At 36.5% G+C, this 24,842-nt stretch overlaps 1 protein-coding gene across 2 annotated transcripts in view; it reads right to left on the reverse strand.

Moving 5' to 3' along the window:
• The window catches only part of glra3 (glycine receptor, alpha 3), a 152,560-nt gene that overhangs the window by 14,988 nt on the left and 112,730 nt on the right, over nucleotides 1–24,842 (reverse strand). Inside the window, exons 7-9 of one of the 2 annotated variants that reach the window (XM_049481397.1) lie at nucleotides 19,957–20,171; nucleotides 15,784–15,933; nucleotides 10,698–10,814 (exon numbers count right to left, since the gene is read on the reverse strand). In XM_049481397.1, the coding sequence (XP_049337354.1) occupies nucleotides 10,698–10,814; nucleotides 15,784–15,933; nucleotides 19,957–20,171 (482 nt within the window). The remainder of the gene's footprint in view (nucleotides 1–10,697; nucleotides 10,815–15,783; nucleotides 15,934–19,956; nucleotides 20,172–24,842) is intronic. The other variant, XM_049481396.1, reaches the window with a different exon arrangement.

Genomic DNA, 24,842 nt, shown 5'->3' on the forward strand with positions numbered 1-24,842 from the left:
GGGACAACTCGTTAGGGCCCGAGCACCGAAGGCGCAGGCGAAGCCTGCACCGGAGGTGCAAAGCCCTATTGTTTTTGGTCCGTTTATTATTATTATTATTTTTATTTTTAAACTTCGCGGCCATTTTTGAGGCCTTTCTGATACTCGAAAACTCTTGAATTTTGGCACAGACATCAAAGCCGGTGAAAAATTTGAAATTTCACAGTTCCTGGGCTTGGGAGTTGATCAGGAGCTCTATAGCGCCCCCAAACGTTGCCAGTGGCCGGGATAAAGTTTGTCCAATGTGCACCAAATTTGGTACGCTCATTGACCTCATTATACCAATCAAGAATCACTTGGATTTATTTGACTCTGCCTAACAGGAAGTCGGCCATTTTGGCAGGAAGTCGCAAAATAAAAAGTTTCCCGTGGTGTTTTGGGTGGGTTATGATGTTCGAAAACTCATAAAATTTCACAGGCATATTGGGCATAGGCTGTACTTTGATGTAAAATTGGAATTTTTCATATTCATAATTTATCAGCTCTCTAGCGCCACCTATTTTATATGACATTTATAGAAAGCTCTTAGCCACTTCTAAATAAGCAGACCCAATAATGCCTTTAAATGATTTTGAGAAATGTAATCGTTTTTCTAATGTGGAGCTAAATGACTCTACAGCGCCCCCTATTTGGTTTAGGCTAATAAATTAGCGGTAGCTGTCTCAAATTTTCCCCAATGTTCAAGATTTTTGGTAGAAACATAGATATTACGATGCCACACATAATAGCCATTGGCATGTATTAGCTCCGCCCAACAGGAAGTTGGCCATTTTGAAAAATTTTAAATTTTTACACATTTTTCACGAACTCATTCGAACTCCTCCTAGAGTCTTTGTCAGATTACAACTAAATGGTCTGTGGATAGTCTCCAGACATACGTGGTGCTAAATTGCGAAGGAATAGTCGATAGCTGAAACGATGACGTAATGGCGGGCAGTTGATTTAATACAGACACAACACTAAACCAAATAGAAACATTAGCATGGTCAGAACACAGCTGCTTGGAAATTCATGAAACTTGGCAAAAACATAAAAGACATCATTACACACGTTTTCAGTGTTGATATGATTGACTCCGCCCAACAGGAAGTCGGCCATTTTGAAAAACGTGCATTTTACACACATTTTTTGCATACTTTGTCGAACTCCTCCTAGGGAATTTGTTGAATACTCTTGATATTTGTCAGCAATAAACTACTACCATCCGTGATGATAAATTGCGAAGGAATAGTCGATATCTTAAACGAGGACGAAATGGCGGACAGTTGAATTGCTTGAGATACCCCATTAAAATAGGAAGTAAATACATTCTGGTGTTAGTAGGTGTTTGAGGAGGTTAAACAGGTTGAACACTCACGAAACTTTACAGGCCTGCTTGATTTAAGCGGTCCTTTGATTAAAAATTTAAATTTCATATATACATATTTCATTGGCTCTATAGCGCCACCTAGGTTTCAATGCATATTTGACATTACGGAAATGCTCAAAAACTCTTGAAAACTGTCAGATCCCATAAGATCTAAAAACACTTTACAAATATTGTGATAATTTTTTCATGTGTAGCTAGCGGACTCTATAGCGCCCCCTAATTCATTCGTTTAATAAATTAGCTGTGGATGTGTCACAATTTGTCTAATCTTCTCAAATTTTGGTAGGAGCGTAGATACTATGACTCTGCACATATTTGCAATTGGTTTGTATTAGCTCCGCCCAACAGGAAGTCGGCCATATTGGATTTTGTAATTTTTTTACACTTTTTTTCACAAACTCATTTAAACTGCTCCTAAAGTCTTTGTCAGATTACCTCTAAAGTAGCTGAGAATGAACATCAGACACAGTTGATGAAAATTGCCAAAGGAATAGTTGATCGCTAAAACGGTGACGTAATGGCGAGCAATTGATTGACTAGAGACGCAACACTAAACCAAAGTGAAACCATGACACAGTCAGAACACAGTTGATTAAAAATTCATGAAACTTGGCAAAAACACAAGAGACATCATTAGACACGTTTTCAGTATTGGTAGGACTGACTCCGCCCAACAGGAAGTCGGCCATTTTGAAATATCTGAATTTTACATACATTTTTTGCGTATGTTGTCAAACTACTCCTAGAAATTTTGTTGAATTCTCTTGGTATTTGGTAAAAATAAACATTGAACATATCTGATGATAAATTGTGAAGAAATAGTCGATATCTTAAACGAGAAGGGAATGGCGGACGGTTGAATGTTTGAGATGCCACATCAAAACTGGAGGTTGACACATAGGTAATGCTAGGAGTTTTGAGGACGTTATAAGAGAGAAAAGCTCACAAACTTTGACCGGCCTGCTTATCTGAGGCTGTTGTTTGATCTAGAATTAAAAATTCAAATATATGTGTTTTAACAGCTCTATAGCGCCACCTGTATTTTAAATGGGTATTTCACATTTTTGGCAGGATAGAAAACTCTTGAAAATTACCACACTTAATAAGACCTCAAAATTACTTTCACCGGTTTCTCGGTTTGGCCCGGTACGATTTGCGCTGTTGTGCGAGGGCCCTACGTCCCCCTGTGACAGGGGGACAACTCGTTATTATTATTTTTATTTTTAAACTTCGCGCCCATTTTTGAGGCCTTTCTGATACTCGAAAACTCTTGAATTTTGGCAGAGACATCAAAGCCGGTGAAAAATTTGAAATTTCACAGTTCCTGGGCTTGGGCGTTGATCAGGAGCTCTATAGCGCCCCCAAACGTTGCTAGTGGCCGGGATAAAGTTTGTCCAATGTGCACCAACTTTGGTACGCTCATTGACCTCATTATACCGATCAAGAATCACTTGGATTTATTTGACTCCGCCTAACAGGAAGTCGGCCATTTTGGCAGGAAGTCGCAAAATAAAAAGTTTCCCGTGGTGTTTTGGGTGGGTTACGATGTTCGAAAACTCATAAAATTTCACACGCATATTGGGCATAGGCTGTACTTTGATGTAAAATTGGAATTTTTCATATTCATAATTTATCAGCTCTCTAGCGCCACCTATTTTATATGACATTTATAGAAAGCTCTTAGCCTCTTCTAAATAAGCAGACCCAATAATGCCTTTAAATGATTTCGAGAAATGTAATCGTTTTTCTAATGTGGAGCTAAATGACTCTACAGCGCCCCCTATTTGGTTTAGGCTAATAAATTAGCGGTAGCTGTCTCAAATTTTCCCCAATGTTCAAGATTTTTGGTAGAAAAATAGATATTACGATGCCACACATAATACCCATTGGCATGTATTAGCTCCGCCCAACAGGAAGTCGGCCATTTTGAAAAATGTTAAATTTTTACACATTTTTCACGAACTCATTCGAACTCCTCCTAGAGTCTTTGTCAGATTACAACTAAATTGTCTGTGGATAGTCTCCAGACATACGTGGTGCTAAATTGCGAAGGAATAGTCGATAGCTGAAACGATGACGTAATGGCGGGCAATTGATTTAATGGAGACACAACACTAAACCAAATAGAAACATTAGCATGGTCAGAATACAGCTGCTTGGAAATTCATGAAACTTGGCAAAAATATAAAAAACATCATTACACACGTTTTCAGTGTTGATATGATTGACTCCGCCCAACAGGAAGTCGGCCATTTTGAAAAACGTGCATTTTACACACATTTTTTGCATACTTTGTCGAACTCCTCCTAGGGAATTTGTTGAATACTCTTGATATTTGTCAACAATAAACTACTACCATCCTTGATGATAAATTGCGAAGGAATAGTCGATATCTTAAATGAGGACGAAATGGCGGACAGCTGAATTGCTTGAGATACCCCATTAAAATAGGAAGTAAATACATTCTGGTGTTAGTAGGTGTTTGAGGAGGTTAAACAGGTTGAACACTCACGAAACTTTTCAGGCCTGCTTGATTTAAGCAGTACTTTGATTAAAAATTGAAATTTCATATATACATATTTCATTGGCTCTATAGCGCCACCTAGGTTTCAATGCATATTTGACATTACGGAAATGCTCAAAAACTCTTGAAAACTGTCAGATTCCATAAGATCTAAAAAACACTTTACAAATATTGTGATAATTTTTTCATGTGTAGCTAGCGGACTCTACAGCGCCCCCTAATTCGTAAGGTTAATAAATTAGCTTTGGATGTGTCAAAATTTGTCTAATCTTCTCAAATTTTGGTAGGAGCGTAGATACTATGACTTTGCACATATTTGCAATCGGTTTGTATTAGCTCCGCCCAACACGAAGTCGGCCATTTTGAAATTTGTGTAATTTTTACAAATTTTTAACAAACTCATTTAAACTGCTCCTAAAGTCTTTGTCAGATTATCTCTAAATTAGCTGAGAATGAACATCAGACAGAGTTGATGAAAATTGCAGAAGGAATAATTGATCGCTAAAACGGTGACGTAATGGCGGGCAATTGATTGACTAGAGACGCAACACTAAACCAAAGTGAAACCATGACACAGTCAGAACACAGATGATTAAAAATTCATGAAACTTGGCAAAAACACAAGAGACATCATAAGACACGTTTTCAGTATTGGTAGGACTGACTCCGCCCAACAGGAAGTCGGCCATTTTGAAATATCTGAATTTTACATACATTTGTTGTGTATATTGTCAAACTACTCCTAGAAATTTTCTTGAATTCTCTTGGTATTTGGTAAAAATAAACATTAAACATATCTGATGATAAATTGTGAAGGAATAGTCGATATCTCAAATGAGGACGAAATGGCAGATGGTTGAATTTGTGAGATGCCACATCAAAACAGGAGGTCAAAACCTAGGTAATGCCAGGTGTTTTGAGGAGGTTATAACGGAGAAAAACTCACAAAATTTGACCAGCCTGCTTATCTGAGGCTGTTGTTTGATGTAGAATTAGAATTTCAAATACATGTATTTTAACAGCGCTATAGCGCTACCTGTATTTTAAATGGATATTTCACATGTTTAACAGGATAGAAAACTCTTGAAAATTGGCACACTCAATAAGACCTTAAAATTACTTTTACCGGTTTCTCGGTTTGGCCCGGTACGATTTGCGCTGTTGTGCGAGGGCCCTACGTCCCCCTGTGACAGGGGGACAACTCGTTATTTTTATTTTTAAACTTCGCGCCCATTTTTGAGGCCTTTCTGATAGTCGAAAACTCTTGAATTTTGGCACAGACGTCAAGGCCGGTGAAAAATTTAAAATTTCATGGTTCCTGGGCTTGGGCGTTGATCAGGAGCTCTATAGCGCCCCCAAACGTTGCCAGTGGCCGGGATAAAGTTTGTCCAATGTGCACCAACTTTGGTACGCTCATTGACCTCATTATACCGATCAAGAATCACTTGGATTTATTTGACTCGGCCTAACAGGAAGTCGGCCATTTTGGCAGGAAGTGGCAAAAAAAAAAGTTTCCCGTGGCATTTTGGGTGGGTTACAATGTTCGAAAACTCATAAAATTTCACAGGCCTATTGGGCATAAGCTGTACTTTGATGTAAAATTTGAATTTTTCATATTCATAATTTATCAGCTCTCTAGCGCCACCTATTTTATATGACATTTATAGAAAGCTCTTAGCCTCTTCTAAATTAGCAGACCGAATAATGCCTTTAAATGATTTCGAGAAATGTAATCATTTTTCTAATGTGGTGCTAAATGACTCTACAGCGCCCCCTATTTGGTTTAGGCTAATAAATTAGCGGTAGCTGTCTCAAATTTTCCCTAATGTTCAAAATTTTTGGTTGAAACATAGATATTACGATGCCACACATAATACCCATTGGCATGTATTAGCTCCGCCCAACAGGAAGTCGGCCATTTTGAAAAATGTTAAATTTTTACACATTTTTCACGAACTCGTTCGAACTTCTCCTAGAGTCTTTGTCAGATTACGACTAAATGGTCTGTGGATAGTCTCCAGACATACATGGTGCTAAATTGCGAAGGAATAGTCGATAGCTGAAACGATGACGTAATAGCGGGCAATTGATTTAATGGAGACACAACACTAAACCAAATAGAAACATTAGCATGGTCAGAACACAGCTGCTTGGAAATTCATGAAACTTGGCAAAAAAATAAAAGACATCATTACACACGTTTTCAGTGTTGATATTATTGACTCCGCCCAACAGGAAGTCGGCCATTTTGGAAAACGTGCATTTTACACACATTTTTTGCATACTTTGTCGAACTCCTCCTAGGGAATTTGTTGAATACTCTTGATATTTGTCAGTAATAAACTACTAACATACCTGATGATAAATTGCGAAGGAATCGTCAATATCTTAAACGAGGACGAAATGGCAGACAGTTGAATTGCTTGAGATACCCCATTAAAACAGGAAGTGAATACATTCTGGTGTTGGTAGGTGTTTGAGGAGGTAAAACAGGTTGAAAACTCACGAAACTTTACAGGCCTGCTTGATTTAAGCGGTCCTTTGATTAAAAATTGAAATTTCATATATACATATTTCATTGGCTCTATAGCGCCACCTAGGTTTCAATGCATATTTGACATTACGGAAATGCTCAAAACCTCTTGAAAATTGACAGATTGCATAAGAACTAAAAACACTTTACAAATATTTTGACAATTTTTTCATGTATAGCTAGCGGACTCTACAGCACCCCCTAATTCGTTCGTTTAATAAATTAGCTGTGGATGTGTCAAAATTTGTCTAATCTTCTCAAATTTTGGTAGGATCCTAGATAGTATGACCCTGCACATATTTGCAATTGGCTTGTATTAGCTCTGCCCAACAGGAAGTCGGCCATATTGGAATTTGTAATATTTTTACACATTTTTCACAAACTCATTTAAACTGCTCCTAAAGTCTTTGTCAGATTACCTCTTATTTCACTTTAAATGAACAACAGACATATTTGATGATAACTGCCAAAGGATTAGTTGATCGGTAAAACGGTGACCCAATGGCGAGCAATTGATTCACTAGAGACGCAACACTAAACCAAAGTGAAACCATGACACGGTCAGAAAACAGATTATTGAAAATTCCTGAAACTTGGCAAAAACACAAAAGACATCATTAGACACGTTTTCAGCATTGGTAGGACTGACTCCGCCCAACAGGAAGTCGGCCATTTTGAAATATCTGCATTTTACACACATTTTTTGTGTACATTGTCAAACTACTCCTAGCAAATTTGTTGAATTCTCTTGGTATTTGGTAAAAATAAACATTGAACATATCTGATGATAAATTGTGAAGGAATAGTTGATATCTCAAACGAGGACGAAATGGCAGATGGTTGAATTTGTGAGATGCCACATCAAAACAGGAGGTGAAAACCTAGGTAATAGGATAATATAACGGAGAAAAACTCACAAAATTTGACCGGCCTGCTTATCTAAGGCTGTTGTTTGATGTAGAATTAGAATTTCAAATACATGTATTTTAACAGCACTATAGCGCCACCTGTATTTTAAATGGATATTTCACATGTTTAACAGGATAGAAAACTCTTGAATATTGGCACACTCAATAAGACCTTAAAATTACTTTTACCGGTTTCTCGGTTTGGCCCGGTACGATTTGCGCTGTTGTGCGAGGGCCCTACGTCCCCCTGTGGCAGGGGGACAACTCGTTGTACATGTGTTTCTGTGTAGCTTTAATACAGTCTTTAATATTAAATTTACAAAGAAATGATAATAAAAAATCACAAAATTAAAGAAAAAAACACATTGAATGAGAAGAGGTGTGGCCAAATTTGGACTGGTACTGTATGTACAAGAGCATGTTTTAAATCAATACATTATCCATTATCTATATTTTGCATATAATTTTTTTTTTTTTTTTTTTACATTTTAAGGGTTTTAAGGTTTGTCCAAATATGTGTATATATCTATATATGTCAGATATCTTCAGTTTTGCATTATGTTCATTTTAATTTATTTGGGCATATTTTCTATGTAAACATCTCATATATGGAAGAATTTTATCTTCAATATTTAAGTTTAGTTCAGAGAACTCTCTTAGGTTTAGTTTCCCAAACAGAAATTGAGTCTAGTTGCAGACTTTGGTTTCATTTAAATGGGAAAATCTCTATTTAAAATGCTTTGCAGTTCAAGATGAGACTTAATATGTGTGAAAAGTGTGTGAGACAAGATTTCAGAAGTGTAAGAAGAACAAGAAGAAGTTTGAGTCGCTTCTCCATAAAGCTAAAAGAATAAACAGAAGCAGAACTGAGAATTATCTGAGAAAAGTGTAATTTACAGGACATTAAACCAAAAAATGGGTGGAGCTTTACACATGGCCCTCTGAGCTATAGACTTCAGCTCTTTTAAATAATCCAAAAATCACCATTCCACCGTTTTTGGCTTCAGCTGCTGCTCTGAAAGCTGCTATCTCACCAGGAAACACAACAGTTCATCCACATGGATGTAATAGTATGTAATAGGCACTTTAGCTGCTTAACTGTGAATAGAGCTCACCAGTGGACCAGTGGGGTGCCCAGTATTTTAGTGGGAACTGAAACGAGAGCATGAAATCCCTGTTCTAATACATGTGCTCGCCGCGCGGTCTGAGCAATGCTCCGGCATCATTAGCATAAGTCATTTCTGTATCGCTAATCGTGGGGAAACTGAAAATATGTGTTTAAAATGTAAATCCAGTGAGGCACAGTGGCGCTTACATAGCAATGAGATGAGCAGCTTCAGCAGAGCCCCCATATCCTGCATAGTAGCATGAAATAATCCATTAAAATCCATGTGTAGAGGGTACGCTACTGTTTTTAGCTATGGGACATGGGTAAAAGAGTTAATTTTAGGGTGTTCACACTATCGTTTCAATAAATATGATCTATATCTGACATTTGTCTAACCACTTTAGGCTTAATTGACCCTAAACTAGAAGCTTATGCACTAAAAAAAGGGCTTCACATGAAGTTTCGGTTTCTTCCTCTCCATCCTATCACAGGAGCTATCAAGGAATTCTAGTCTCTACAGTTGGACTTATCACTGATAATGACTTCCAGCCTGCTGTAATAAGGACATATTATTATTTAGCCAAATGTTTTTTTTTGTTCGTCTGCTTGATTTCTTTATACTCTACCTCTTTTTTAAGCTTTTATTTTCCTTTGATGCATATTCATGTTGCAACACAAGCATTCGAGTTTAGTTTGAACAAAGATATCAGAACAAATATTTACGAGGTTACCCCGTTACCATGCTATTCCACTGTTAAACCTCTTAACTCATTATTTTATTTATTTGTAGATATGTATTTTATTTGCTTTTAAATAAAAGTAACAATCATTTAATTCTGACTATTCAAACTGAGTTGCCTTGCCATCACATATGAAAGTGGTCCAAATTGTAATTAATAACGTCAGATTCACTTTGTGAATAAACATGAACATTTAACATACCTATAGATTCAGGTTACTTTTTCATGTGATCCTAGATTAGATACGTATCCAATTTTTAGACATGTGAATGTTCAGATCAGATTTAATAGATATTTTTGCCTATAATTATTTGCTTATGCCATGTTCACATTACAACCTACTTTTCGAGTCTTCAGTCATTGTGCTGTTTACACTACATGACTGGATGTGCGGATGAAATGGCGAGTCCTTCAGTTGTTAAGACTTTCACAATACATGATTGATATGCGACACTCAAACAATTTTTCGCTGTGGGAAATCAGCAACTTATCTGGCTGCTCTGCAGAAACACGTTTATCACGAGAACACACCCGATCTAAACTCTAGAGAACTAGCGATGCCAAACAAGAGAATCTCAATAGAGGAGAATACGCACTTAAAGTGAGTCTAAAATGAATGGGTCTATATGAAGCAACTGACTAAAACTTAGTCAAGTAATACAGTTATATGCCTTTTAAACATGCTCTACCTGTATCTCCAGGTTTAGCTTGCCAACCAATCAGCTCACAGTAGCAGTAATGCTAGCGCTTTACAGTGTAAAACCTGTTTTCTTTAGATATCTTTATTCATTCATAATTCTACTTTTTAAAATTAAAGAAATACTCAGAAGAAGTAGTTCATTATTATTATTATTATTATTTTTAGCTTTTAGCTCCATTTATCCCTATTCATAGATGACTCACTCACAGGCTCCATCTAGAGTATAACAGTCATTTCTTGATAAATCAGGGAGAACAGAAAGGCGTTTGCGATTGGTCGGCGATCAGCCGGTGACGGCTTCTTTCAGTAGTTCACACTACTAGACTAAAATTGGGTAGTGTGAACCTGGAATTAGTGTTGTCACCATCAGCCAGCATCAGTGGCCAGAAAAGAGCCCAACTAATCTTTGGTTAAAGTTACTTTTGTTCACAAAACCTTTTTTTTTTGTAATTGGTCACATTTGTGATGTTATTGTGATGTTTTTTAGAGCAATATCACCTACAGCCAATGTTTGTGTATGTCTGTGCACTGGTGTCAGCAACGGGTGCAACTTAAAGTAGCTGAACTCATTCATTAGAAGGGTTGTCCACAAATATCTGGGTATATAAAGTATTTTAACCCAAAGTCTCCAGAGGAAAAGTAGAGTAAAAGAGTAAGGGCAGGAACAGGGATATGGAGGGTGGTAAAAACACTGGCACTGTGGTTAGGATTATGGACCAATCAGGGCACAGGTCACCACAGCACAGGGGGAACTCAGAGGTCCTCCGAGTGTTTACCCTGTCATTGGATTCGGACATTTGATCCATGGATCCGTACACAGGGTCAGCGCTCCTCAGGCCGTTGACACTCTGCAACGATTCGGACAGTTCCTCTTCAAACGAGCGATCATGCAGCTTTCAGACCAGCAGAAATAAAGAAAAAACAAACACAACTCAAAAACAACAGGCAAACACAACACACAGCACACAGTGAGGAGGTTTTCAGCATGCAGCAGAATTATTAGGACGAGCGTGCCCCCGAGATCTGAAATAATAAGTGGGTTTTGCATGCATCAAACGAGCGAGAAGCATGAAAAATTAATCACAGTGTGTTGCAGGAAAACACGGACAAGACATGCTTTGAGTAAACATTTCCTCTTTTCTCAAAAAAAAAGAGAAAACCATCAGAGCTTCAATTTCTTGTTTCTGTGACCATACCCTGATGCAACATCTCAACACACACCACAAGCAAGAAACACAGAGAACACCACAGTTTAGAGAACTCAGACACTAGGCATCAGCCATGTGGAATTTGGCCAATCATGGTTTATACTCAGCAACCGGGGTGAAGACACATACGGCTCAGGCTGATTGCCTTATTATACTCAGCAACCGGGGTGTTGGCACATGAGGCTTGGGCCAATTCCCATATTATACTCAGCAACCGGGGTGTTGGCACATGAGGCTTGGGACAATTCTCATATTATATTTAGCAACCGGGGTGTTGGCACATGTGGCTCGGGCTGACTCCCATATTATACTCAACAACTGAGGTGTTAAAACACATGGCTGGGACCAATTAGCAATAGCCCCTAATCATATTTCCCTTAAACTGGTTTGTAATTAATAATTTACTAAGTTTAAATTAGTAATTAGTGTAAATTAAGCATTTTACATATGCCACTATAATAAACAAATGATTTATTATCAAATTATTGTTACACATATTATCTGTCACACAAAAAAAAACATATTTCCAAAAAAAAAAAAAAAAAGAAAATACTTGGAGTACTTGGAAAGTTTTCCAACAAAAATATTTTGAATGTAATTATATATATTTTTTGTTGCGCAGACCCACAGTATTAGCTATAATATGACATGTTAATTAAATGCAGTAAAAATGGAGAAATCCAGCCAGTGGAGTGGAATTAACTGTCTGATTATTAATGCTTTAATTAGGAAAATCTGTGGACGAACATAAAAGTCAATTATGCATTTTATTATCTCACTTTTAGCACAATATGTTAGTTGACCATTCTGAGCCTCATCAAGCCAATAACAGTGATTTAAGTGACTGCTCATTTCTGCTTCATTAAACCCAGTAAACGAAGCCGTTTATTAATTAGGTAACGTCATAATCTTTAACGCAGCTTTCACCTGAGCACTGCGTCCTTCATCTGCTGCTTTTATTTATATTCTTATCAGCAGCAGAAAAAATTAAACACCAATTGTTGTGAGTAAAGTTGTGAATAAAGACAGACGGACTGTTTAAAGAAGTGCAAGTAATGTAAATAAATTACTGTAAACCCTTTAATAATGTCCTGCATGTGCTGTGCATTAGATTTAATGGTATGGTGCACTGGGAAACAGTAGAACTTAAAAATAAAATAAAAATAAGAAGTATATAGCTGGTATAGACAGAACTTAAAAAATCAATACAACTTAACAAATGATAGCCAGAATATAGGTTAACTTTTAGTGTCCCACCACAGTGACTAACATTAGACCCTGGACACATAGAACAGGTGTATAATCAACAAACCCCTACACATAATAACACATATTATGATTGCTATAGTTTGTTAATGTTTAAATAATTATTTATTATTTACTCAGTGACATAATAATTAGGCAAGTAAATAATAATTAAATAAGTAATTACTGTAAATGCTTTTGTCTATTATATATATATATATATATATATATATATATATATATATATATATATATATATATATATATAGATAGATAGATAGATAGATAGATAGATAACGTAAAGCTGAGACTGCAGCCCAGTATGATGCTTACAGCCGTGTATTATTCAGCTCTGGAAAAAAATAAGAGAGCACTCCAGTTTCTGAATCAGTTGTTTTATTCTATAAACTACAGACAACATTTTTCCCAAATTCCAAATAAAAATATTGTCATTTAGAGCATTTACTTACAGAAAATGAGAAATGGCTGAAATAACAAAAGAAAACTCAAATAATGCAAAAAAAACCTAGTTCAGAAATCTATATTTGATGGAATAATAAAGTTTTTATGCATCTTCGAATCATGTTCTCTTTCTCCACCAGTCTTACACACTGCTTTTGGATAACTTTATGCTGCTTTACACCTGGTGCAAAAAATTCAAGCAGTTCAGCTTTGAGGTTTGATGGTTTGTGATCATCCATCTTCCTCTTGATTATATTCCAGAGGTTTTTAATTAGGAAAAATTAAAGAAACTCATCATTTTTAAGTGATCTCTTATATTTTTTTCAGAGCTATATATGCAGTTAGGGCTTTATAACCTCTGTGTCCTATAGAAGCTTTATATCTGAAATAAACTCATCCAATCATAAAGCCTGATCCTTCTCACACACCATCACTGCCCTATTACAGCTCAGCACCTCTGGGTGGCAGTGTCATGCCAGATCAGGGCACGAGTGCTGGCATTATTATAAACAGGGCTGGCTGAACTGTGAGTAAAGCAGAGTCTGAGTCAGTGTGTGTTTCAAAAAAAAAAATCTTCCTCTTAATATAAAATAGCAAATTAATGCATTCATGTTTCACCATCAGTGTAATCACCACCAGTTCAATTTCCTACCTGTTAGAGGCTAAATTTGATCAGGTAAAACCGGAGTGAATGCAGGGCTGAATCCTGGGTCACTCTGGTTTAATTTTACTCTGATTTTATTGTTTTTTTTTTGTTAAAATAACATAAAATAAGCAGAGCTTTTCAGTTGGAGTTAAACAGATTAATTCTGACGAAGTATAAGCTCCAGTGAGGGTGTCTAAGTGAATTATTGGTGTATTTAGGAATGAATCAAAATTACATTTTTCAGATTATCAGACAAACTTAAATATTAAACAAATATAACCTGAGTAAATATACAAAGCACTTTTTAAAGGATAATTTCACTTATTAAAGGAAAAAAAAAAAACAATCCAAACCAAATCAATCTAGCCCTGTGTGAAAAAAAAAAGTGTTTGCCTGCCATAAATTTACTGTGATTAAACTTTTTTTTGGAAAGCTGAGTTTAATTTCCCTACTAACCACAATCTCTCAAATAAAACCTGTCTGACAACATTAAGCAGGACAAAGGATCGCAAATCTAAACATATTATGCCTCAATCTGAAGAAATTCAACAACAGATAAGATCTCAAAACTGCAGCTCCCAGAATTCTTGGCGGTGATCACCACCAACCAGCTGCACCTGTGCAGCACTCTATATAAACCCCAGTCAAACCCCCACTTCTCTGTCGCACCTTTGTAGAGAGGTGACTGGTAACAGAGGGCATTTAAAATAAAAAAATAGCAAAGAAAAGAAAATCATAAAAGAAACCCAGGACAAGAGTAAAAATAAGGAAGAGATTATCAGTATACCTTTATTCTTAGTTATTTAGAGTTGTAAAAAAGGGGATTGAGTTGTTCTTAGTCCATTTCGAGTATTCAGTTGGTATTTTTTGAGCTGAAAGCTCAAGTCTTTGTTTGTAGAAGCCAAGAGGGAAATTTCCTTTGTTCTGTGTCCCATATTTTTTTTCTAAGCCTCTTTTGACACACTTTTCGTCAGACATGTATAAAGTACTAGATCACAATAAACACTGTTCTAAAAAAAATTCTTTACAATTCACATAGATCTAAAATGTTCTAAAAGGTGAATCTGTGCTCAGAACAAAAAAAAGCAGAAGACTCTGCACTTCAGAATAAAATGCTAACAGTGCTAGCAGCAGTGAATCAAAGCTAACATGGGCTAGTTAGCATAATCTAATACATATTATGCAACCTGAACTCCGCCAGCTTTCATTCATAATTAGCGAAACAAGGCTGTTTAGAAGAAATGACCCGAGGCACTGACTCGTCTACTCAAGAGTTTTTTTCTGCGAAAACACAAATCCAGTTACTCAGCAGCTCTAACTGTATTTTACACTGTTCTAGAATGTCCTCTTATTTTACACAGTTAAGGTTTCCTCCTATAAAACCTATTCTAGAGTTCCATATGTTTTAAACTGTATATTTATATATAAAATTATGACCTGAAATCACAATTACAACACGAATACTGAACATTATAATGCAATTAATTTATAATTAAATTACATGTACCTGTCAGATACCTCTCTAGAATAGTGTATATAGCTACAAAATATAAAAAAAGAACTGCCGATTATATTCTAGAAGTTTAATGTCCCTATTTCAGCATTCTATAGGTGAGGCACCAACCTTGCCCCAGGTAGATTGGTTTAGGAAGTGTCAGTATGCCTTTGCTATCGTAACGACTGGAAAAGTACACATTGCACAGCTCTGATTCTACTAACTAATCATGGGTGTGTTTTGTGAATAACATCTAATAAACCAATGAGCATGTCACTTGCCATTCCCTTTAAGAGCCAGGTGCACTCTGACTTTGGCAGATTGCTATTTCAATGGATGTTTTTAGTGTTTCTTAACGAAGGAAATTGACCTGCTGGTTCACACTCGTTCATTCTGTTGATTGTTGATGTAAAAGTTTGTATAGCTGCCAACAGGCACACGCTATGGGTTTGTGCACTGCTCTGTATCCATGTGTGCATAACAAGCGAAGGTATACGTCTGTCTAGGTTGTATTCAGTCAGTGGTGCACCTGTGTTTTCTGTTGCCAAGCTAGAGATAGCAATACAGCAGAAATTTACCTGAACACACCTCATTTCCAGACCACCACACCCATCAGTCTAGATATATTCAGAAGCACTGTTGCTATTTAAATGAAGCAGGTGGAAAGCAGGGTGAAAATAGATTGCTGTTGGGGTGTAAGATAGCAATAAGCATAACAACGCCCTTTGCACATGGTGTAAGATCTTATTTTTGTGATTAGACTTCTGAACTGTGTTGAGGTTGGTGATTTTTCAGTGCTTTCCTACCTTGGTGGACTTCTTCCTCCGCCGGCGGAACCTCAGCAGCTCCTTATGCTGCCTGGAGACGAAGTTCACGGCTGCGTACTCCAGCAGAGCCGAGAACACGAACAGCAAACACACCGCCATCCAGATATCTATAGCCTTCACATAGGACACCTGTACACACACACACATCACTAATTAGCCTTTAGCTCATCCACCTTAGCTTGGATCAAGGTTATAAGAGTTCTTATGCAGCTCTGTTTCAGTAGGCAACCCTCAGGGTCTTACAGGCCTTCAAGAAGGTCTAATGATGTCCAGCGTCCAAGAAATACATGACTGTAATTTTCAGATCATATTTATTTGATTTTAAAAAAATAACGTTTGTCCTTCAGGAGCTGAACTGAAGGCCTTTTCAGCCTCTTATAGGAAAATTAATGAGCAAAAAGTAAAACTATATGGACGAAAATATATTCATTCATGGTTTCTTCTAAATTTCTCCATTGCTGTAAAGATTTGACTGGTTGATCACCACCAACCAACTCCATCCCAACTTCCCAACTCATCCTTCCAAGAGTATTGGATGGAGCTCCATCATTCTAGAGGTTCTACTGCTCCACAGCTCAATACTGGGAGTTTATACCCCTTTATTGGCACTATTTCTTTATAGGGTATAGACCAGGAGTTTGTGTGCATTTGCACATCTGTGTCAGCAATAATGCATCCATTTAAAGGGATGAACACAATTATTTGGACATATATTCGTGTATAATCCTCAATTCATACACTAAATTTCAATTTAATCTGATCTAGATGGTCCTTTTCTATTGGCAATACTTCTCTATCATTGTGAGGTGTTACCTTGAGTGGTCTAAAGCGCTGCCAATATGATTTGATTGGGAGTTGGCTGATTCAAATCCCACTCATGCAGCTTGCCATCAGCTGCTGAAGCCCTGAGAGAGCACAATTGGTCTTGCTCTCTCTGGGTGGGTACAGTAGATGGCGCTCTTTCCCCTCATCACTCCTAGGGTGATGTGGATCAGCACAAGGCTGCGTCTGTGAGCTGCTGTATCAGAACCAAGTCGCTGCGCTTTCCTCCGAGCGTTAGTGCTGTGATGCTACTCGGCAGTGCTGCATCAGCAGCAATTTAAAAAGAGGAGGAGTCTGACTTCACATGTATCGGAGGAGGCATGTGCTAGTCTTCACCCTCCTGGTGTTGTGGCATCACTAGTGATATACAGTGATATACAGCTGAGTAACAAAAAAAAAATATATATATATATATATATATATATATATATATATATATATAGGAGTTTTCCTCTACATCTCTATACATTATATTTCTATATTATACCTCTATAGATCTATATATTATATCTCTATGTTCTGTTTATTGACTCCCAGCATTATGACCTTTTTACATATGTATTGTATGCTTTTAATTCCTTAAACTAAAGGATTATTGTGAAATGATGTGTCTTAATTGTAATTAGTCAGTTGTATAACATTTATTATTTATAATTTTTATTTTTCAGTGTTAAGAAAAGAATAAAAGATAATTAAAGCAAAAACTATTACTGGATTTACTACTGATAATTTACTGCCTGACCAAAAAAAAAAAAGTCCCCACCTGGATTTAAGTAAATGATGTGTTGGTTGGTTGATGCTGCAGTTGGTCTGCAGGTTTAGGTTCAGCAACAGTATGTGCTGCTGAAAGAATAAGGTCGGCTGACTACCTGAATATACTGAATATAGACCAGGTTATTCCATCAATGGATTTTTTCTTCCCTGATGAACATGGGCATATTCCAAGATAAGACAATGCCAGGATTGATGGTGCTGGAATTGTGAAAGAGTTCAGGGTTCAGGGAGCATGAGATCATCATTTTCACACATGGATTGAGAGAGAGTTCACCACAGAGTCCAGATCTTAACCTCATTGAGAATCTTTGGGATGTGCTGGATGGAGAAGAGCTGCTTTGTGCAGCGGTTGTTCAGACTCTACCATCATCAATGCTGCTGCAAGATCTTGTTGAAAAATTAATAAATTAATGCAAAACTGGATTGAAATAAATCTTGAGACACAGTGAATGGGTGCTGCAATCAAAGCTAAAGACAGAACAACCAAATATTAGAGTGTGTGACCTTTTTTTTGGCCTGGCAGTGTAGTAATAGTAGTAGTAATAATAGTAGTGTTGTCTTATTTGCTAAAAATAGCTTTTATTCTAATATCCCTGGCCAGTACTGAGCCGCTCAGTCGCTGCATTATTTATTATGAGGGGAATCTGTTTGATTTTACTCATTCATGAAGTGTGATGGCCCACTACAGTGCACCTACTCGACCGTAAATCACTGATAATTGTCCACTGGGTGAAAAGGGTGTGTGGAATGAGGAATTATTATTATGTAACTGCAGTAAAAGCATCTAGTAGAGGCCTGTATAAAGCACAAAGCACATGATGTTCACTGCTGTATCAAGGGGATAACCAATATTGTTCTCACACACCTTTATATATATATATATACAAAATTACATACACCTTTCTATAATGGACAGAATTAACCTCAGCTCTATTGTTTAAGGCCCAACTCAATTTATATTGTTGAGTAAACTGAGATACAAACGTACAAAATTCTAAGTTAGAAGGAATTTCTAGGAACTTTTCAATAAACCAAGTTGGGACACACCTTAAATTCAGTGTTTTTTTATTATTTTAAAATGTTCTGCATTGTAGATTAATAACTAAACTCCTCCAAACTATAAAGAAAAACATACAGAATTATTTTTTATTGTTTAATTAGTTTTAAACAAACCAGAATACTTTTTGTATTCTAGATTCTTTAAAGTTGCACCTCTTGCTCAGATTAAACAGTTTTGCACATCTCTGCTGGATTTTCTCAGTCAGCTTTATGAGGTAGAGTCTCCTGGAATTCAGGCTTTCAGTTAACAGCTGTGCTGCTGAACTCATCAAGAGTTAATTACTTGAATTTCTTGTCTCTTAATAAAGAGTTTGAGAGCATCAGTTAAAGTAAAGTAGTGAAGAGGTAGAGTTACAGGTATACAGTGAATAGTGAATATTTGAGTAATGTTCGAATCCAGATTATGAAAAGCAAGAAATACTCAACTAAGTAAAGAAAAAAAAAAAAACACTTTTTTCAAGAATTTTGAAAGTATTCTCAAGTGTACCCTAGTGAAAAAAGTAGATTAAAATATATTAAGCATTATTATGCTATAGTGCACTAAAGTGTTCTTTTAGCCACATTATTAATCAGTATATTTAAAGAGTGATAAAATGGAACAACTTTCTTTGTATCGTTATATTTTATTGTATATAAATAGTACAGAAATCTTACTTAAATTGTGCTAAGTGTACTTAACTGTGCTTAATATACACCAGGTATATTAGAAATGTACTAAGAATTGATGTTAAATATATGTGATCTATTTATATTAGAGTACAAATATGCTTCTTGTTCCTCTCTTTTGTAAGTATAAAAGACAGGAATAAAATATATATATAAATATATTTTAATATACTGTACTACAATTTTTAGCATGCTACATTTTTTTTTAGTATTAGTAGTAATTTAATTTACTTTCTAAAAAGGTACATGATACATTGCACTTTAAGTGAACTACTGTAACAGTTGTTTTTAACACACTTTGCTAAAAATGTACAGAAGTATATTTTGAAATATGTATTTTAGAAGTATATTGAATTACATTAAACTAAAAGTGTACTTCATAGTAGTCTATTTTTTTAAATTACACTATATTGTACTTTTTAAAAAGTATGATCAAAGTTTACTTTCAAACATTTGATGAAAGCATAATATACATATACTTTTAATATATTTTAAGTAAGTACATAAATCTGTTTATATTTACAGCACACTTAGACATTTCTCAATATGTTTTAAGTACAATTAACTATTTTTTGTTTTTCTCCAGGGTAGTCACTGCAAAGACCATTAAAACCATTATAATGCTGGAACTGGCTCTCATCAGGACCACCCTAGGAAAGGAAGAGCAAGAGTTTCCTCTGTTGTACAGTATAATTCATCAGCTTCCCAGATAAGAGCATCTAAATGCTTCTTTACAGAGTATTTTGGTTTGTTTAACTCTTTTAAGTTACTACATGATTCATTATGTGTTTCTTCATAGTCTGGATGACTTCAGTAGACTCTTTATCTGACCTTTGGTAGGGATGTTCTGGAGCCGGAGCTCTGCGTGGTCATGGTGAGCACGGTGGTGATGCCCAGAGCTACACGGGCTGGAGCGGCGTCCATATTTATCCAGAAGGAGACCCAGGACAGGATGACGATCAGCAGGCTGGGGATGTACATCTGGATCAGATAGTAACCCATCTGCCTCTCCAGGTGAAACCGCACCTCAATACAGGTAAACTTTCCTACAGGAGAAAAAGAGAGAGAGAGGAGAGAGGACATCATAGATAGAGCTGTAACAATAATTTATCACATTATCAACTTATCTTATTTATATATACAGTACAGTCCAAAAGTTTGGACACACCTTCTCTCTTTCAATGCGTTTTCTTTATTTTCATGATTATTTACATTGTAGATTCTCACTGAAGCACCAAAACTATGAATGAACACATGTGGAGTTTTATGTTCTTAACAAAAAATGAGCTGAACCTCCACAGTCACCGGACCTGAACCCAATCCAGATTTGAGGTTTGGGGTGAGCTGGAGCACAGAGTGAAGAAGACAAAAAGGAGCAACAAGTGCTAATAAACACCTCTGGGAACTCCTTCCTTCCTTTAAGACTGTTGGAAAACTTTTCCTATTTCAGGTGGCCACCTCTTGAAGCTTATTGAGATAATGCTGCCAAAAGAGTGTGCAAAGCAGTAATCAGAGGAAAGGGCGGCTATTTTGAAAAAACAGTTATTTCATCATTTTTTAGTTAAGTACATAAAACTCCACGAGTTCATTCATAGTTTTGGTGCTTTAGTGAGAATCTACAATGTAAATAGTCATGAAAATAAAGAAAACGCATTGAAAAAGAGAAGGTGTGTCCAAACTTTTGACCTGTACTGTATAAGTGAGCATGTGAGATCAGTCTCCGCCTCTTTTTGAACTGCTGCTGATGCAGCATTACCGAGTAGCATCACAGCGCTAATGCTCGGAGAAAAGCGCAGCGACTCGGTTCTGATACATCAGCTCACAGACGCAGCCTTGTGCTGATCCACATCACCCTAGGAGTGAAAGAGAGAGCTCCATCTACTGTACTGTACCCACCCAGCTCTGGCAGCTGATGGCAAGCTGCGTGACCGGGATTCGAATCAGCGAACTCCTGACTAGGCAGCGCTTTAGACTGCTGGAAAACTCAACGCCCTTATTGTACACATTTTTGATTTGTCTCTTAAATACACTGTTCTTACACTTCTTTTACACACACACATACACACACACACACATCTCTTTCACAGTTTTTTTTTGGCCACCACACTGACAGAACTGTCAGAATAGAGCTTTGAGGCGAAAGGGTGTGTGTGTGTGTGTTAGTGTGTGTAAGACAGAGGAACAGAAGGAACAAAGTGTGTTAAAGCACCTATCTTCTGACAGAATCTTGCGCACACACACACACACACACACACACTATTTAATTGTGATGGACTGTCAGTCAGAGGCAGAGCTGTATGGATGTATGGTGTAGTGAGGTAGGTTGCGATGCTCCGCTATGACATCATTTTTCCTTGTTAGGAAGTATGACCTTTTCTGAAAAAGTAATGATTGGAAAGACTACACACTGATGGTGAGTGAGGGTTGGGAGGACACGCCCACTATGAAAAAAAATAGTGCAAAAATTAGTTCAATATCAAAAAAGATGTAATTCAGTTTAAAATTTGAAACTCATATATTATATAGATGTATTATAATAAGATTATTATTAGATTTTTAAATAAAACACTGTACAAAATACTAGAAGGTGTCAGGTGGTTGCTATGGTGTTGCCAAGTAGTTGTTATGGAGTTGTTTGGTGATTGTTATACAGCTCTGGAAAAAAATTAAGAGACCACTTCAGTTTCTGAATTAGTTTCTCTGTTTCTATATTTGAGTAAAATAAACATTGTTGTTTTATTCTATAAACTACAGACAACATTTCTCCCAAAATCCAAATAAAAATATTGTCATTTAGAGCATTTATTTGCAGAAAATGAGAAATGTCTGAAATAACAAAAAAGATGCAGAGCTTTCAGACCTCAAATAATGCAAAGAAATCAAGTTCATATTCATAAATCAATATTTGGCGGAATAACCCTTGAATTTTAATCACAGTTTTCATGCATCTTGGCATCATGTTCTCTTTCTCCACCAGTCTTGCACACTGCTTTTGGATCATTTTTATCCCACTATGATCATCCATCTTCCTCTTGATTATGTTCCGGAGGTTTTCAACTTGGTAAAATCAAAGAAACTCATCATTTTTAAGTGGTCTCTTATTTTAGGTATTATTTTAGGTAGGTGTTAGGTGGTTGCTATGGTGCTGCCAAGTGGTTGACTGGGTGTTACTAGTATATTTGAATGAACATGAACATCTGGAACCCATTAATTATTGTGGGAAAAAGACCAAAATCACACAATCTGCACTGGACTGTCTCCTCATTTCCACACCACACTCTCGCGTCCATAAATGAACACATGCGTGACACATGTGGAGGCGATGGCAGAGTCTCCGCCCCTCCGAGCGAATGTGCCAAGCCATGAGAGCACATGACAGACCCCAGCGCCTTACGAGGCTTCCAGAGAGAACCGGAGGGTCAGCTTTTCAGAAACTCTCCCTGCGTCGGAGGCCGGGAGACCCCACGGTGGGATTTCTGACTGACAGGGTCGACACTCGCCTACGGGAAGTGTGAAAGGACATCCAGAGGGACACTGCACACACTATAGAACATACTGTACATACATTATTCTAGAGGACACATGAGTGACAGTGACTCTGCTGTGAGATGACAGACAGTGCGGAGAGAATGTGTCAAAAAAGCCTTTATCTCTTACCCAGATCAGATTCTATTCAGATTCATTCATAGACAGATACAGTAATGAAGCCAGGCCAATTCATCCTACAGCCTTAACGCTTATATACACGTTTGTGTAAATGTTTTAGGCACCTGTGGGAATTTCAGTAAAGAAAAAGCAGTAACACTTTCTATGAATGTCATCTCTATAAGACTCTATATACATACTCATAACACATTATAATGCATTCATAAGGCATTATAAACATGGCTATACATATTTATAAAAATGTATAATTCATTATAGCCATGTTTATTATGTATCATGAACTGTGATTATAATGCATTAATAGCTGTGTTTATAACATGTTATGCATCAATACCAAAAAACTCAGTCCCAGCTTGCAGACTGTATTATGACTAAAACAGCTTCCAACTTATGAACACACCCTCAATAATCCTATAAATATATATAAATATATTTTCAACCACTGATTAATTATTCTTGCCTTGAACATAATATTAATTATAGTCAATTATAATGTATTATAACAGGTCTTCTGCGCTCTAAGTAAAGTGACAGACTTTCATTGTGGGACTATATTATTAATGATAGATATATACTATTTTAACATATATATTATAAACACAGCTTATAATGTATTATGATCACAAGTCATAATGCTTAATAAACATGGCTATAATGGGTTATGAATTTTTTAGATATTTATAGCCATGTTTATAATGCCTTATGAATGCATTATAATATGTTATGAATGTGGTTATAGAGTCTAATAGAGATGACATTAATAGAAAGTGTTACCGAAAAAGCTTCTTATCTGTGCAGTAATTGTTTTTTTTTTTTTATCTCAGTAAAACACATTACAGCATTACAATAAATACAAACAGCAATTTTACAAAAAGCAGTTACAGCTTTTACAGCCCTGTTTTCTGACCTTAAAACGTCTCCTAATCTCTCCTCCTCATCTGAGTTTAATAGAGTTATTATTTCTAGTTCTCATCATATTAATCAACACCTGGTTTGGTAAATTACTGGTAAATTTGGTAAATCAGGTGAGCTGCTGACGGAACTGAACATAATAATATACACATGCTGGCTGAGGAGCATCCAGGAGAAATCTGGAATCTCTACACTTTGTTCTTCAGCTTACAGGCTCAAAGGATATAACATACTTAGTTAAAAATGAGAACTCCTTTTTATGTTTTACTGTAATAATGTATGTTAATTTGAATCTGTTTAAATCATATGTGGTGCTTTTTTCAGGTAAAAACACTCATATTGCTGAGATAAATGGATTAGTGTAATTTGCTTTGGTGTCTAAAACTTTTGCACAGCCTTTTAGTGCCATAAATGATAATAAAAGCATACATGTAAAGCAAACTACCGTTTTTTTTTTTTTTTTTTAGACTTTAAGGCGCACTATATTATTAAGCACATTGTAAGCGACAATAGTAATTCAGCAGGTCTCGTTGTTAGGACGGTCTAAGTAAACAGATTTATAATATTTAAAAAAACATTTTCTTTTGCCATTCAATCGCGCGCTGAATGTTAATCGTGTTTTTAGGGGGCCGTTATCAGCCGGTAACCGAAGCTCTCCGTGTATTACTCCGCCATATACAGGTAACCAAGCAATGATGCAGCACTTACAAGCCAAATACAAACCAAATGTGATGTCATTATACACCACTAGGAGGCACTGGAGCCTATAAGCTGAATATAAGGTGGACTCTTGTAATTCCGCAAGTCTTACTGCTGGGGGGCGCCGAAGTAAAGAAAACTTAATTCTTAAAAAAAAAAAAAACATGTTCTTTTAGTCAAACAATCACAGGACTTTAATCTACACAAATTCCCCTCTTGAAAACAGTGCAGCTAGGAACCAAACCATTTGTATTTTGTCCTCCTCTTAAACTCAAAATCTTTTTATAAACAGTGACAATGGAACTGAGGTAAAATTGCAGTATACACTCGAGGTTCATCCTTTTACATTACATTACATTTGGCAGACGCTTTTGTCTAAAGTGACTCCTGATCTGGTAGTAGAAGGTAGTTAGTTAGAGGTGTTAGGAGAGTAAGTGCTC

Source organism: Astyanax mexicanus, chromosome 7 (genome assembly GCF_023375975.1).
Source record: "Astyanax mexicanus isolate ESR-SI-001 chromosome 7, AstMex3_surface, whole genome shotgun sequence".
Classification (NCBI taxonomy): domain Eukaryota; kingdom Metazoa; phylum Chordata; class Actinopteri; order Characiformes; family Acestrorhamphidae; genus Astyanax; species Astyanax mexicanus.